Genomic DNA, 17632 nt, shown 5'->3' on the forward strand with positions numbered 1-17632 from the left:
CTACTCCAGTTCAGCAAAGGGCTGGATTTCACAATTTACCTTTCAGCCTGCTCTGCAACCATATGAAAGATAATAGAGTTCAATCAGCACTATACAGTTGAGAGCAAAGTTATAATGTTGATAATATAGAAAACATTGTTCAGCCCTTATTGTGAGATTAGCACTTTACATGCATTATCTCATTTAAACTTCAAATTTCCTCCTTCTTAGGTGCTTTTTGTGTTTGTTTGTTTGTTTTCATTTTTTTGTTTTGTTTTGTTTTGTTTTTTTTAGACAGAGTCTCACTCTGTTGCCCAGGCTGGAGTGAAGTGGCGAGATCTCGGCTCACTGCAACCTCCACCTCCCGGGTTCAAGCGATTCTCCTGCCTCAGCCTCCTGTGTAGCTGGGATTACAGTAATGTGCCACCATGCCCGGGTAGTTTTTTTTTAATAGAGACGGGGGTTTCACCATGTTGGTCAGGCTGGTCTCGAACTCCTGGCCTTGTGATCTACCCACCTCAGCCTCCCAAAGTGCTGGGATTACAGTTCTGTTTTACAGATTCAGATGCTGTTGCTCGCAGAACTGACCCTTCAATCACACGACCAGTAGTAATGGATCCAGGATTCCAACTTAAGCAGCCTAAACTCAAAGCCCATATTCTAAGCTACTATGCCTGTGGTTTTGAAAGTCCTTTGCTCATGTACCCCCAAAAACATTTTAATAAACTATTTACCACTTGTTCATTTTAGGTTGATATGAAAAAGTTTTCATTGTAAGTTTAAATATTTGCAAATGATATAATTTCTAGTGTATGGTGACTATTGAAATATTTTAAATATCATAAACTTATGTCATTCCTTTAAATGTATCCAGTGGGAATATAAATACCACAGTAATTTGATCTCCATCAGCATCTATTTAAAATATACATAAACAAGCTCTCTTTCTCTCTCTCTCTTTTTTTTTTTTTTTTGAGACCGAGTCTCCCTCTGTCGCCCAGGATGGAGTAGAGCGGCACTAGCAACCTTCACCTCCCAGGTTCAAGCGATTCTCCTGCCTCAGCTTCCCAAGTAGCTAGGACTACAGAGGTGTGCCACAACGCCCGGCTGATTTTTTGTATTTTTAGTAGAGATAGGGTTTCACCGTGTTAGCCAGGATGGTCTCCATCTCCTGACCTCATGATCCACCTGTCTCGGCCTCCCAAAGTGCTGGAATTACAGGCGTGAGCCACCGCACCCGCCCATGAACAAGCTCTCTTTAACAGAAATAAGGTCTGCTTCCCTTCCACCATATCCATGCCCCAACCTGAGATGATATATTTGCTCAAGAGGAGAGAAGACCTCTTCTGTGCTCATACCAAATGCCACTTCCTCTGAGAGGCTTTCTTTGACCACCCTCCTGCTTACTTTCTTCATAGCATTTATCATGATCTAAAATTATCTTGCACTTTTGCTAATTTACTTGTTTATGTCTCCTCCATTAGTTTATCAGCCACAAGGGCAGAATCTAGCTCAAGCATCACCCAAGTACACAGTCACTCCTTTAGCTTCTTGAAATTGTATTTCTGTTTTGCCTTTGCTATAGAATTTTCTCTTAGGGCAAAATAGTTTTAAATTTAAAAGTATCAAATATAAATAAAAAATTTTTTTTAAGTTTCTGTCAGTATAAGGCTATAAGTTAAATAATGTTTCACTGAGCTGTATTCTCAATTATGAGTGGTACATAATTGATCAAAACAACATAAATACATATACTTTTCATAAATTATTACTAAACATAAAAAGCAAAACCTTTATTATAAATATACTCTTTAATGTGCCAGATGGAGAAAGTATGTTTAATATCTTGAATATAAATGACACATATTTTAAAAAATCACTTTGGTGCCCTAGAGGTTTCTACACTTGGAACAATGAACTATGCAAGATGCAGTCTGAGTAAGCAGTAGACTTTCGTTTGTAAAGGTAGAGAAGGGCAATTGTGAAAAGAGAGGTGGGAAAGAAGAACTAACAAAACTCTTTCATTGTAGGTGTTCTTTGATCAGTTTAGGAGTAGGTACATACAAAAATTAAAGATAACTGATACTGTAAAAATGCTGGCTGTAACACCTAATCCTTTGGAAAATCTTCATGTGGGCCAGCGGCACACACCACTTAGAAGACCCCTAAAATACAGTAAACTGCCACCTATGAATCAATGCTTACTATGCCCAACAAATAATAATTTATCCAGTACAGGATCAAAAGAGCCCCCAGACTTGGCTCCCTGATTTGCCAGTATTAAGTCCTATGTGAGACAAAGTTTGCTTCATGAACCAGGACCTTCACTGCATCCAGGCAAAGAACTAGCTGTCTTCATACGGAACATTTTCTTTTAAAGAGCAAAACAGAGACATAGAATTCTAGAGCAAGAAGATATTTGGGATATCAACCAGCTTTTACATTTTACAGTCAAGAAAAGATCACCAACCAGCTAATAGGAAAGCCAATTCCAGAATTCAGATCTTCTGATTCTTCGTGCAGGGTACAGTGGACATGCTGGGATATGGGCTGCTCAGCCAGGGACTACATTTTCCAGCCGCCCCCAACAGGTGCAGCCATGTGACTGAGTCCCATTCAAAAGAATGTGACAGAAAAGACTTGGGCCATTCCTGGCCTAGCTCATAAAATCCTCCCATGTGGCACTTCTCCACATTCTTTTCTCCTCCCAACTGGTTGAGATGAAGACAACATTTGGGCTGATTTCAGAAGCTACATATTAAAGATGGAAGAGGCCTCTTTTAGCAGGGACTCTGCTGACCTGGTAACTTGATCAGTACTTTGTAACAAGCAAGAAATAAACTTCTTTTATGATTAAGCCAGTATAAATTTTGGAGTCTATTTGTTATAACAGCTTACCCTAACTAAAACATGCAGTTTTTTTCTGTGTTTATATTTTTAATAGCATATCACCTTTTTCCCCTTAGATCAACTGAGTCACTTCAACACCTCTTGAAGTGTAAAAACATAATAGTTCTAGTATATTGTAATGGTTAATTTATTTGTCAACTTGGCTGGGCTGTGTGGTATCCGGATAGTTGGTTTAACATTGTTCTGGGTATGTCTGTGAGAGTGTTTCCAGAGAAGATTAACATTTGAATTGGCAGAATGAGTAAAGCAGATTGCCCACCCCAATGTGGGTGAGCCTCATCCAATTCATTCATTGTCTTTGAGCTGGAACATTAGTCTTCTGTCTTCAGTCCTCTCCTCAGACTAGAACTTACACTATCAGCTCTACTGGGTCTCAGGCCTTCAGAGTTGCACTAGGACTACATCATCAGCTCTCCTGAGTCTCCAGCTTGCCAACTGCAGATCCTAGGACTTCTCAGCCTCCATAACCACATGAGCCAATTCCTTATAGTTTCTTTCTCCATCTTTCCCTCCCTCCCCCCCTCCCTTTCTACATGTATAGTTATAGAAAGATACAGGTATAGATATAGATATAGGTCTCCGATTGGTTCTGTTTCTCTGGGTAATTGAGACTAACATGTATCTGAAGATAATGGTTTGGTCTATGAGCTAAGGATTGCATGGGCTAATTGGCAAAATAATAGCAATTCTTAGTTACTTGGTGTTATGTGAAAATAAAGTGTTAACAGTCTCTGTCACCTAATTATTTAAGATGCTAGTGAAAGCATAGTACCCTGAGAAACAAGGCTTACACCTAAAAGAAACAAACTTCTGCAGTCTCCAGTGGTCCTCTTAGCACACTATCCTGGGAGACAGATGTGTGAAAATCTATATAACAATCAGTTTGCCAACAACGAGGAGGAAAGAGGGGTGGACTAAATCTTCAAAGCCAAACATCACTAAAACAAAACAAAACAAAACAAAACAAACAAACAAAAAACAAGATCAAATGCAGAATTTGTGACCTGGAAGGAATGTCAGAGATCATCCAAACATTTTCTTTTCAGTGAGGCTCAGAGAGGGAAACTGGGCAGTAACTTTTGGGTAGTATTACATAGGCTGGGGTTCAAATGAAGCTCTGCCACTTATTAGCCTGTATAACCTTAATTTAAACAAGTTTCCTAACCTTTCTATGCCCCAGTTTGCTCATTCCTAAAATAAGAATAAAAATCCTTACCTAGTAGGATGGTAATTAGGACTAAACAAGGTAAAATATATATAGCATGCCAATGGCTCGATCAGAATCAGAACCCAAGCTTCCTCACTCCACCCCAGTCCAATGCCTTTCCACGTGCACCAGACTGCCTCCAACTCCCAGTTCACACCCTGTGAGCAGCGGGTCTTCACGTACTCTCCAAGACTCACTGATGCTGACCCATCAAGCTCTTTCAGGTGGCCGGGAGCCGGTATAGCGCAAGTATCAAAACTGTTAACATCTATGCTCTTCTTTTTGGCCGTAAGCATTTGATACATAGTTATTAAAAGATAAAAAGACACTTGTTCCCTGTGGCATGCTGTGACAGTACTATGGAAAGAATTTACTGTCAGTCAGAGGGCATAAGCCTTAACTCCAGTTCTCACACGTCCTTACTCTGTGCTGCACAGGGCTTTGGTTTCCTCAGGTACAAATCAAGGGGCTTAAATTACATAATGAGGCAGAGATTATCATTGATTCTAAAATTCTATTTGTTCACTAATGTTTCATCAACAGCATCATCTTCCCTTAATCCTGGTGTGTGAGTCTCATTTCGGTGATTTTGTGGCATTGGGTGTTTCTGTGCATGCTGGCAAAGCTAGAATAGATGGAATAGGTTGTCTAAATGATCTTTTATACTAAATTAGTCCTCAGTTTAAAAAGGGACAAGATAGACCACTTTGCAAAAACCGTACATGGTCATCAGAAAGCTGAACTGCATTGTTCTCTGGCATGGGTTTGAGTATGATTCAAATGCAAAAAAATGAAAAAACCAGTAGTAGTGTTAACTTAACATCACAGGGGACATCTGCATGAAATAATAAATGAAATAAGAAAATAAATGTCTGCCCAATAAGAGGAAAACTTCCCCACCCATGACATGTGTTCATTCAAAAAATATTTTTGGAAAGCGTGAAAAATCTTTGGGTAGTGATTTCACAGAAAATCACTGTGGTGGAAAGAAGCTCCATATTTCTCGTGGCTTAAGATTTTAGCACTTATGACATCCGTGCAGATGATCCCAAAAGGCAAGCATGAGCCAACACCCAGAGATCACTCCTAATAGGAGGTTATAGCCCTTTTTCAATTGATTCATTCATTAAACAAATATTTATTGAGCACCTTAAATATATGTCAGGTCATATCTAGGGCCTAGGGATACAGCGGTGAATAAAATATGCAAAATATCTCTAAATTCATGGTATCTTAGTCCAACAGGGCTTCTATAACAAAATATTATAAACTGAATGGTTTATAAACAACAGAAATGATTTCTCACAGTTCTGGAGGCTGGAAAGTCCAAGATCAAAGCTCTGGTAGATTTGGTGTCTGGCGAAAACCCATCTTCTGGTTCACAGACAGTGCTTTCTCCCTGTGACCTCACATGGTAGAAGGGATGAGGGATCTCTGTGGAACCTCTTTTATAAGGCCTTTAATCACATTGATGAGAGTTCTGCCCTCATGACCTAATTACCTCCAAAAGGCCCCATTCCCAAATGCCATCGCATTGAGAATTAGATTTAAACAAAGGATTTTGGGAGAATATGAAAATTTGTAGCACATGGAAATCACATTCTAGTGGCTAATTTATCCCTTATCCTGGAATTTTTAAGATAAAGTTTCAGTCAAAAGGGTCATTATAAAAGGAGGGGGTACCTCTAGATTTTTTTTCAAAAAGGCAATACAACTCCTTTTAAAATCCTCCATCCCAGCCAGGTGCAGTGGCTCACACCTGTAATACCAGCACTTCAGGAGGCCAAGGATCACCTGAGGTCAGGAGTTCAAGACCAGCCTGGCCAACGTGGTAAAACCCCTTCTCTACTAAAAATACAAAAATTAGCCATGCATTGTGGTACGCGCCTGTAATCTCAGCTACTCAGGAGGCTGAGGCAGGAGAATCACGTGAACCTGGGAGGTGGAAGTTGCAGTTAGCCGAGATCATGCCACTGTACTCCAGCCTGGGCGAGAGAGGGAGACTCTGTCTCAAAACAAAACAAAACAAATCCTCCATCCCACTGACACGCGATCATCAAAGGCAAAGGAAGGCCATACAGGTGATAGCTATGCTGTGGTCTGTTCAATGCCAACTGATAAAAATCACCTCCTCACAGTTGATTTGCTCACCTGGGGTCTTTAATAATCTGCGGTGGCAAAATTAAGATTCCACAGGGACTTTTCAACCTGTTCCTTTTATAAGAATGCCAGAAAACATTTATTTTAGACAAGAAAACTTGATTTCCACAATTCCATTCTACTTTAGGAGCTGGGATTAAGGTCTATATTAGACTATCATTCTCGACTGCTGCCCTTGCTATCAGCCAAACTCTGCAACAATGAAGATATAAACTAAATTATTATATGACTTACTATGTTAGCTTCCTTGTCCAAAAAACAAATCATCCTAGCAAAACATGCTTAATGCCAGGCCTCCAAAACCTAAATAGAATGTGGCCCATTGGTAATCACAAGTGAGTGAATAGAAATTGTTGACATGAATGTGTGTGCACGTGTGCACACATGCACACACACACACACTCTCTCTCTCTCTCACTCTGTCTCTCTTTTATTCATTCACTCAAGCACACACGAAGAGTTCCTAAGTCACAGGATTAAATCACCAGCAGGAGTTATTGCAGCTGAACTAAAAATGAATCACTTACAACCTGAGGCTGCCCTTCTAGCCACTGAAGTTTCTCTCCCATTAGAGTTGACAATGGCAGGCTGTCAAATGAATACCTCACGGCCTCCTCCTGCTGTCACAGGCCTCACACTGTAGCTTTACAAAGATAAAATAATAACCACATGCCAGTCAGCCCTTCTTAAACTAGTTCTGTGCAACATCTGTCAAGGGCCCTCCCAGGCCAGTTCCTGCCAGGAAATTACTACTGCCCAAGGAATGGCCAACAGTTCAAACATAGCCCCTCACTGGGTCTCTTAGTAATTATTTTTCTCATTTCCATGGTTCTTCAAATTTGGAAAATACTTTATGTTCATTTTAATTACATGATTTAGGGTACTTTAACCCTCAGAAAAACCTTGCCAAGTAAATCTGCACTGCTACTCTAGATTTATAGATGGGAAAACTGAGAGGCTTACTCAAGACCACACAGCACTTTGCATCTGTAACTAACGATTTAGCTCTTGGGTGGATAGAGTCTTGTAATAGTATCTATTTGCTATCAGAGATGTCATCAGAGGTGTTAACTGTGAATGTCTTCTTCTTCTCCTCCGCCTGCCCCCACACCCCATTCCCAGCATTCTGTTAACATAGTAAATGCTTGTAAGAAACTTAATGAGTTATGGCAACCAGGGCTAAGCTCAAGACAGTTGCCAAATCCACTCACAGGTTCAATTGAATGTAGAGTTGACCTCTCTAGATAATTACAACAGGACATGGAATGAATTCCCCTCCAAGGCTTTCTAAGGGGAAAACTAAAGGTCCCTAGACTCTCACCTTTGTACTCCATTCAACCTTACTAATCTTAAGAGGGGACTGGAAAGACCCGGTAAGGGTGGGCTATAGTATTTCACTCCTCTCTAGAGTGCTTTTCTGTCACCTCACCCCCGCAACACCTCCTACATACTCATTAAGTGCAGTGGTGGGTGGGAGAGTTGGAGGGCTCCCAGAAAACTGCTCACTGAGGCTGGGAGCGACTGCAGGCTCCATGGGCTGAATGTCATTGAACTGCATCCAGGGACAGTTCATGAGAGAAAATGACAGATGTCCTCTGGAATCTGGGTGCCTATGAACACAGAGCTTGGGTTCTGCTTCTCACTGAAGAGTTGGTTGGAACCAGTGTGCAAAAGTCGAGTACAGAGGGTGTGCAGCAGGCTACCCTTTGCATAACGATGTGAGTTGCCCAGGATCTGAGTGCATGCTGCAAAGGGTAACCCAGCCTTGAGACATTGTGTGTGACCCGGCCTAAAAGGGCTGACTCAGTAACAGGTTGTGGGGTCAACCTCCAGGAGCAGGAGCTCAGGATAAATTCAAAGATGGCTAAAACAGAGACATCCCAAGTTAGGGGCCTCCAAAGATGCAGAAGTGTAGCTCAGGAGAGAGAAGACTTATGTAAGCATGTCACATCTGGAAAGCATCAAGGACCAAGAGAAAGATGGCACCCAGACAAGCAAGGGATTTTTGCCCTTTTCCTTCTAGTTATCCACTTCCACTACTTATCTGATCCTGGTGATATGGTTTGACTCTGTTCCCACCCAAATCTCATCTCAAATTGTACCTGGTGGGAGGTGACTGGATCATGGGGGTGGTTTCCCCATGCTGTTCTCTTGATAGTGAGGGAGGTCTCATGAGATCTGATACTTCAAAAGTGGCAGTTTCCCCTGTGTGCTCTCTCCCTCTCCTGCCACCATGTGAAGAATGTCCTTGCTTCCCCTTCACCTTCCGCCGTAATTGTAAGTTTTCTGAGGCCTATATAGCCATGCAGAACTATGATGAGTCAATTAAACCTCTTTTGTTTATGAATCACCCAGTCACAGGTAGTATCTTTACAGCAGTGTGAAAACAGACTAATACACCTGGGAAACACCTGCCAAAAAACAAGGGATGCAAAAACAAAAGAGCAAGAGGTCTGCCCTGCTCATGCCTTTCAGGAGTTCAAGTACGATAACCTTCCCCCTCACCACCAGTGCCTTTCCTGACCAGATCTCCATCCTCACCCTCCTCCCAGTCTATACAGGGACCCAGGCACCTTCATAGGTCTTGGATAGGTAAAGATGGTTCTCAAGTAGCAAGTTGGGGCTTAGAAGAAAGTGGGGGAAGGCAGGCAGGAGAATGAGCTCCCACAGCACTGGTAAGAGTGTGCATCGAAGAGCCTGCAGTACCAAGTGGACTACCTGCTGAGAGCCACGAAGCGTGACCAACAGGCCAGGCATTGAGAAGGGTGACCACGTAGAGTGAAAGTGGCACATAGGCCTGGAGGAGAGCAAGTTGTGGCTATGCTTCAAGGAGCTCACCAATGACATGATCACCACCAAGAATGCCAGGAAGTTGTTTCCAGTGCCGAGCATGTCTGGCTTGGCTTTAAGAGCCATGTACTCCTTCTTGCTGGACTTCGTGGAGGCCCACAGTAAGCGCTGGAAGAAAACCAGAAGTGGGAACCAGGAATGGGTGCCAGAGGGCAAACCTGAGCTGTAGGCCCTCAGGTGTGTGCCCATCCAGCCCAATTCCCCCAACTTAGGGTGCTACTGGATGAAGATGCCCATCTCCCTCAGCAAAGTCAAGATCAACAACTAGCTACACAGAGGGGGCCTGATCATGTCAAACTCCTTAATAAGCACCAGCCTCGAATTCACATAGTGAGAGTGGGGTGTCCACAACACATAATCACTAGCCATTGCTTTCCGAGACCTAGTTCATAAATAACTGTGACAGCTTATCAGAATGAAGAGCTCAAAGCTGAAATTTAAACACAATCCATTTGCAAAAGCTTCCCTGGATGCAAAGGAAAGAAGCAATTACAAAGATATGATGGAAGAACTCCAAGGCAGCCAGGAAGAACCCCAATCTAGGTACTCCCATTCAGTTGGTAGCTTATTCCTAGAACCAGTACCCTCTGCCCACCTGCCAACCCCCATCCTCAGTTTGGAGGCCTCCCTCACTTCCCTCCACATACAGCTGTGAAAGGGACCCTGCCCTAAGGAACCAACCTTCATCCTCCTACCCTAGCCCTGTGCTCACTGGAACAGTTCTCCAACACATTCTTGAAAGACTTTCCCTGAGGCCTGGAAGCTGGGTGGGAAGGGGGGCAGCGGGTGAATAACTCGTCCCTTCTCAGGCCCAGTCCCAAGGTGCAAGAACACTTGCGCCAGCAGCGTGCATCAGCAAGACAGCAGAAGCAGGAAGAGAGCGGGCCGGCAGAAGACACGTACCCCCTGAAGACTGAGAGAGAGGTCGTCCGGGTACCGTGTAGCAGTTACATCAGACTGAGGCACTTCCTGTCTACAGGAGACTATAAAACCCCTGCCCAGTCTCATTTGGTGCTGATGCCATTTTAGGTCTCAGCCCATCTGCACCCAGGCACACATTAAAACAGCGCGTTGCTCCACACCACCTTGTGTTGTTCATTGGCGCGCTCTCGGGGTTCAAACTGATACAAGAGCCTTACATCTGGTGCCGAAATCCGGAAGGGGCTCCGGTCCGCGTCCCTTGTGTCCTTCCACCCTGGACAGCAGCCCACAGCAACCGGACAAAGGAAGCTCCTCAGCCTCCAGTCACCTCTCTGTGCATGCACATCAGTCACTGATCTCACCTACTGGTAAATTTCCCGGGAGCCCGGTTAACAGAGAAAAATCCACATGGCCTCTCTTGGTTTCTCCAGTCCAAAGATCCAGTGTTGGTCCAAGAAGGCTCTGGCATGTGCCAGGCACTCGCTGATCATCTGGTCTTAGGGGGATGCCTCTAAGCCTGGTTGGGGACTGCCTCTGCGTCACTAGGCTGGGCAGGAGCTTGGTGATGAATTGTATCAGCATGCACCTGAGCTAGGGTCCAGATACGGTCCGAGTCTTCTGGGGTGAGGGTGGAAGAGAAGATAATATAGAGGTCATGCCAGGTTAGTTCATAAGACTGGGTGAGGTACTGAAACTCTCTAATATAAGAGGTAGGGTCTTCTGGAAATGAACCAAGTCCCGTTAATTTGAGAGAGATCAGTGAGGGGGAAGGGAACATGAACAAGGCCTTGAAAAAGGCAGCAGTGACGATCGCTCCTTTTATCACCTCCCTCCGGCCGTCCAGGATGGTCTCCTTTTCCCTGTTCTCCCGAGCCTACCCTCCGTTATGGGAAATTCCCAGTCTTCCATTCCAAAAGGCAGCCCTCTAGGCTGCCTCATAAACAACCTGCAGACCTTAGGCCTCATGCAAGATATCCGCCCTAAGCGCCTTGTCTTTTTTTGCAATTCAATCTGGCCACAGTACGAATTACATAACAGGTCCAAATGGCCCACAAATGGAATATTCGACTTTATAATTTTAACTAATTTAAGCAATTATTGCCGACAACTGGAGAAATGGGGAGAAATTCCTTATGTCCAGGCCTTTTTGCACTTAGATCACAACCTGATCTCTGCAATTCTTGCTCACCTGTTCAAATCATTCTCCTCCATTCTCACCACCCAGATCGCCTTCCTCCTCCCCACCCCACCTTTTTTTCCTTGTTTGATCCAGCAGTCTGCTGTCCACCTCTCCCAGCCCCTACCTCTCCCCTCTCAACCATCTTCTTTAACCCCCAAGCCTCCTCTTTATCTTCTCAGCCGCCATCTTCCCAGCCACCATCTTCCCAGTCAGCAATATTCACTCCTTTTTCTACACCATCTCCTCCTCAGGACAATTCTAGTATTGCCTGTACCCATTGTCCTCCCCCACCACCCTCTCCTGAGGCTTGCAAATTCATCCCGCCACCTTATGCCCCTATCTTCCACTGCCTGTTAACTCAACCCCCTTTTCCCCATTCAAACCCTCAGCAGGAACCACTTCCAGGCTCTTCCTTCTCTCTTTCCCATACTCGCTCAGGTGCCATCTTTGGCCCATGCCCCACCCTTACTTCAGCGCCTGTGCTAGTGTGCCCACTTTGGGAAGTAGCAGGAACTAACGGTATTGTTAGAGTTCATGTTCCCTTCCCCCACACTGATCTCTCTCAAATTAACAAAAGACTCGGTTCATTTCCAGAAGATCCTACCTCTTATATTAGAGAGTTTCAGTACCTCACCCAGTCTTATGAACTAACCTGGCATGACCTCTATGTTATTCTCTCTTCCACCCTCACCCCAGAAGACTGGGACCATATCTGGACCCTAGCTCAGGTGCATGCTGATACAATTCATCACCAAGCTCCTGCCCAGCCTAGTGACGCAGAGGCAGTCCCCAACCAGGCCCCCCACTGGGATTATCAAGACAGGGCCCCTGGATGCCGCCATCAAGACCAAATGATTGTGTGTCTCCTTGCAGGACTCAAAAAGGGTGCCCATAAAGCAGTCAACCATGAAAAGCTTTCAGAAATCACCCAAGGTCCCCACAAAAACCCAGCCCTTTTCTCTCTCGTTTAACTGAAGCCATGAGAAAGTATACCAACCTAGACCCAGACAGCCCAGAAGGAACCACTATCTTAAACCTTCAGTTCATCTCCCAATCTACCCCCAGTATTCGGCGCAAGCTTCAGAAGCTTGACGACAGCCTTCAAACCACACAATGAGACCTTCTTAATTTAGCCTTCACCATCCTTAACAGTCATGGTGAGGAAAGTAAAAGGCAAAAAACAGGCAGAGTTTCAAATGCTTGCCTCTGCCATCAGGGGCTCTGTGGGCCCACGGGGCCGCAGCTCCACACAGAAGCCTCCTAGCAATCCACCTCCACCTGGCGCCTGTTTCAAGTGTGGCAATGAAGGCCACTGGTCCAGACAATGCCCAAACCCAGGTAAGCCCACCAGGCTGTGCCCCCTCTGTGGAGGACCCAACTGGAAGTCAGACTGTGAGCAGCCCCCACAAGGACTGCCCCCATCCCTTCCTGAGCCGGTCAAAACCTCCTACTCGTATCTCATCGGCCTTGCTGCTGAAGACTGACAGTGCCCTGGAACGGACACCTCGGCAACTACCATCTCTTCATGTGAGCCAAGGGTAACCCTGATGGTGGCGTGTAGGCCAGTATGTTTTTTAATTAATACCAGGGCAACCTACTCTGCTTTACCTAATTTTTCAGGACCTACCCAGTCCTCCCAAGTCTCTGTTGTGGGAATTGATGGACAAGTCTCCAAACCCCGAGCCACCCCTCCACTTTTCTGCTCCCTGCACACCTTTTCCTTCACTCACTCTTTCTTAGTCCTGCCCTCATGCCCAACTCCGCTAAGTAGAGACATCCTTTCAAAACTCCACACTACTCTCCACTTCCACATTCCCCATAGTACCCAATGCATCAACCCAGACCCCTCCGGGGCTTCTAACTTTCTTCTACTCCTCCAACCTCCCACCTTAAAACATGCAACCTTTCCTTATCCCCCAGCCATAGTTAACCCCACTGTTTGGGATACTTCCACGCCCTCAATCACAAAACACCACACCCCTGTCCACATTACCCTTAAAGTCCCCACCCAGTTCCTATCACAGAAGCAGTATCCCATCCCCCAAGCAGCTCTCATAGGCCTAAAGCCTATAATTTCTCACCTCCTTGTCAGTCACCTACTCTGCCCAACAGACTCCCCTTTTAACACATCAATTCTACCCGTCAAAAAGCCAGATGGAACTTATTGCTTAGTCTAGGACCTCAGGCTCATTAACCAAGCCGTACTCCTAGCATGTCCAGTAATTCCTAAACCATATACTTCGCTTTCCACAGTTCCCTCCAACACCACCTGTTTTTCTGTTCTAGACCTACAGGATGCTGTTTTCACAATTCCTTTACACCCAAATTCCCAAAACCTCTTTGTCTTTACATGGGAAAACCCTGACACCCACCTTTCACATCAGCTCACCTGGTGCATACTAACTCAAGATTTCAGAGACAGCCCCCACCTTTTTGGGCAGGTCCTTGCTCATGACCTGTACCTTATCCCTAAAACCGTCCACTCTCCTTCAGTATCTTGATGATCTACACCTGTGTAGACCCTCTCAAAGAGACTGTAACGTCCATACCATCTCTCCTTTAAACTTCTTGGCAGAATGGAGGCATCAGGTCTCCCTTAAGAAAGCACAAATATGCACCCCCCCAGTCACCTATCTAGGCCTAGCTCTTACCCTGCAAACCCAAGGGCTCACAACTGACCGCATATCCCTCCTCCAGTCCCTCCCACCTCCACAAACTAAGCAAGAAATTCTCTCTTTTCTAGGACTAGCAGGATATTTTAGGCTCTGGGTTCCCTCCTTCACTCTGCTTGCCAAACCGTTATGCCAAGCCGCTAAAGGCCCTCTCCATGAGGCTTTAAACCCTGCACAGCCTATTACCTAACCTTTCTGTCTACTCCAGAAGGCTTTCACCTCAGCCCCCATCCTCACTCTCCCAGACCTAGACCTCACCAAACCTTTCTCCCTCTATACCAATGAATGGTGTGGAGTTGCAATAAGTGTTCTAACCCAGTCTAAGGGACCCACCTTCCAGGTTGTTGCCTACCTCTCTAAACAGCTTGAAGCCACAGTTCTTGGATGGCCTGCCTGCCTCCAAGCATTGGCAGCAGCTGCTGTCCTCACCCTTGAAAGCTTAAAACTATCTCTTCATGCCAACCTAACAGTTTATTCAACCCATAACATCAAAGACATGCTAGCTCACTGCAATGTACTAAGTCTGATCTCTGCCCAGTGGCTCCTCCAACTGTATGCTCTATTCATAGAAACTCCCCACATAACCATGCTAACCAGCTCCTGTCTAAACCTGGCCACAGTCTTACCTGAAGTTACAACCACCCAAGACCCTACACACTCCCGTGTGAACACTGTTCAAACATTTCTTATACATTTTCCAAACCTAACAGACCAACACTTTCCAGATGCCTCCTTTACTTGGTTTGTAGATGGCAGCTCCTTCCTACACCAAGGACACCAACATGCTGGCTATTTTACAGTGTCACCCCACACACACTATTGAAGCTAATCTGCTCCCTCTAAGAACCACCTCCCAAAAAGCTGAACTCATTGCCCTCACTCAAGCTCTCACTCTAGCAGCCAGACAACAGATCAACATATATTCAAATTCTCATTATGCGTTCCACATAGTGCACTCACACTCATCCATCTGGAAAGAACAGGTCTCCTAACTGCAAAAAACACTCCTGTCATACATGGATCTCTCATCAACAAATTCCTTCAAGCTGCCAGGCTCCCACAGAAAGTTGCCATCATTCATTGCAGGGGCCACCAAACTCCATACAATCCTACAGCAGCTGGAAATGCACTAGCAGATCAGGTAGCCAAACAAGTACACCTACAACCTGTGCAAGGCCAGTTTCTGTCCGTGTCCTTGTTCTCTCCTCTTTACTCCTCAGAAGAAAAGGAGGACTTCTGAGCCCAAAACCTTCAAAAGCAAGGACCATGGTAGGTCAAGGAAGGGCGCTTCGTTCTTCCTCACTCTCAAACAATCCCTATCCCCCAAAGTCTCCACAACTTTTCCATGTCAGTTCCAAACCTCTCTTACAACTTATCCGCCCTATTCTCACTTGTCCTCACCTTTCCAGTTGTGTTCAAGAAATCACCCAGTCCTGCTCTATCTGCCATTCAGTGTCACCCCAGGGCTCCCTCCAGCCACTGGCTTTTCCTACCCACCAAGCCCAGGGCCAGGTACCTGGGCAAGATTGGCAAGTAGACTTCACTCACATCCCACCAAATAAACAGCTCCACTATCTTCTAGTCTTTGTCTGTACTTTCTCAAGGTGGGTAGAAGCGTTCCAAACAACTTCAGAAGGTGAGGTCTGTGGTAAGTTTAATATCTCCAACTGTTGTCTTAACATAGACGATAATGGAAAAACAGTACTATAAATCGCTTCAAACATCAGAAAAGTAGCCAATGTACCAGTCCAAACCTGGAAGGGATGGGATCCAACAAACCTTCTAGGAGGGTGGTTCTCTCATTTAGGAGGATTTAAAATGCTGGTAGGGACAGTAATCTTCATCACTGGCCTCCTCCTGTTTCTCCCCTGTATTATCCCACTAATAATAAAAGCTATTAAAAGTCTTGTTGAAACCACAGTTAACAGCCAGACAATCCAGATGATGCTCCTGCTGCATCGACATGATGAATACCAACCCATCTCTCAAAAATAACCCCAAAATTAAGATTTTGTTTCCAAGGTGGCCACACCACCCACCATGTCACGCTTGAAGTAGTTATTGAGAAAGTCGTCACTTTTCCCTTTTTCTATAACCAAATAGACAAGAATGAAAGACTTTCCCCAGGGCCTGGAAGCCAGGGGGGGAGGTGGTGGTGAATAACTCCTCACTTCTCAGGCCTAGTCCCAAGGAACAAGACCACTTGCACCAACAGTATGTGTCAGCAAGATAGCAGAAGCAGGAAGAGAGCTGGCCGGAAGACACGTACCCCCTGAAGACCGAGAGAGGTACTGCTGTCCAGGTACTGCATAGCAGTTACATCAGACTGAGACACTTCCTGTTTACAGGAGACTATAAAACTGCTGCCCCATCCTCATTTGGTGCTGACGCCCTTTTAAGCCTCAGCCCGTCTGCACCCAGGCACACATTAAAACAGCGTGTTGCTCCACACTGCCTTGTGTGGTTCGTTGGTGCACTCTCAGGGTTCAAACCGATACAAGAGCCTTACAATTCTGACAGTTCATCTGTGTGTTTATCCATGCTCGAATCCCCTGTCAGTTGGTCCAGCCTCGAATGCCTGCCCACATCAATATGTGCCCCATGAGTCATAACACAAATCCATCTACTAGCTCTAGGATCCCCACTGTATGAAGGGACTGTCACAGACACAGACACGCCTGACAGCCAGTACAATGCCTCAGCCCAACCTTACCTGGTAGCCTCATAGACAGCCATGTCACCACCTTCCATGTGAATCAAGACCTATGTCTTGAAATATGCAATGACTTTGCAACCAGCATTCATTTGAATGATCTACTAGGTAAAAAATGGCGGTCTTATGGGTCAAAGGAAGGAAATAAAGCCTTATTAACTTCATTTTAAAATAGAAGAAGGAATACATATTCTACTATTTATCAAAAAGTCCCATCACCACCTCCCACTTTGCTGGTAATCTGCAGTGGCAGTGTTGTCCTGAGTCATCTAGGTGAATTCAAGGATGGAAGCAATGCAGTTGGCCTAATTCACCATGATTCACAGAAAAAAAAAATTGTTCACTAGGGTCCAGAAACTTCTTGCTTGTTTCTCATATAGCATATAGATGACTTTGGTATACCAGAATTTGTAAACTCCAATGGTCCTACTTTAGTGAGATAAAAAACAAACTTTCATTCTCTTCCTTGTTGCTTTCAAGTAATGTTCAGGCCTCTTTTGTGTCAGGTATCATAGCTAGAGTTGACATACCTAGAGTTTTGACAAAGTAGCCAAAGACGATAAGCAGAAAGCATTTTCTGCAAAATAAAGACATTATGCAAAAAACAATAAAATATTATTTTATTTTTTTCGAGATGGAGTCTTGCTCTGTCACCCAGGCTGGAGTGCAATGGCACAATCTCAGCTCACTGCATCCTCTGCCTCCTGGGTTCAAGCAATTCTCTTGCCTCAGCCTCCCGAGTAGCTAGGATTACAGGTGCCTGCTACTACGCCCGGCTAATTTTTCTATTTTTAGTGGAAATGGGGTTTCACTATGTTGGCCAGGCTAGTCTCGAACTCCTGACTTTGTGATTTGCCTGTCTTGGCCTCCCAAAGTGCTGGGATTACAGGCATGAGCCACTGTACCCGGCCAATAAAATATTATTTTAAAAAAGAAAAATGGAAAAATTAAGAGCCTAACGTTATTGAAGGCAGTGGAGGGTGGGGTGGGATTTTGGGTAGAGGCTGTTCCCCATTTAACTTCCCATTGAATTCCATCCA

General features: G+C 44.9%; 2 protein-coding genes across 3 annotated transcripts in view; one reads left to right on the top strand and one right to left on the bottom strand.

Moving 5' to 3' along the window:
• RGL1 (ral guanine nucleotide dissociation stimulator like 1) overlaps window positions 1–17632 on the bottom strand; it is a 289859-nt gene that overhangs the window by 207251 nt on the left and 64976 nt on the right. The gene's annotated exons all lie outside the window — the stretch shown is intronic.
• LOC129458244 (transcription factor NF-E4-like) lies at window positions 9171–14405 on the top strand. Its single transcript, XM_055233974.2, has 4 exons — window positions 9171–9271; window positions 9916–10039; window positions 10238–10395; window positions 12392–14405. The coding sequence occupies exons 1-4, from the start codon at window positions 9171–9173 to the stop codon at window positions 12747–12749; spliced, it is 741 nt and encodes a 246-aa protein (XP_055089949.1). The 3' UTR covers window positions 12750–14405.

Source organism: Symphalangus syndactylus, chromosome 19 (assembly GCF_028878055.3).
Source record: "Symphalangus syndactylus isolate Jambi chromosome 19, NHGRI_mSymSyn1-v2.1_pri, whole genome shotgun sequence".
Taxonomy (NCBI): Eukaryota; Metazoa; Chordata; class Mammalia; order Primates; family Hylobatidae; genus Symphalangus; species Symphalangus syndactylus.

What these genes read in the sequence shown, in the direction of transcription:
- LOC129458244 (XM_055233974.2), top strand. Translation starts at nt 9,171, where the DNA reads ATGTACTCCTTCTTGCTGGACTTCGTGGAGGCCCACAGTAAGCGCTGG. An exon ending in CCAGAGGGCAAACCTGAGCT is followed by an intron (nt 9,272 to 9,915) that starts GTAGGCCCTCAG and finishes GTCCCTTCTCAG; the next exon opens with GCCCAGTCCCAAGGTGCAAG. An exon ending in GTCACTGATCTCACCTACTG is followed by an intron (nt 10,396 to 12,391) that starts GTAAATTTCCCG and finishes GGCAAAAAACAG; the next exon opens with GCAGAGTTTCAAATGCTTGC.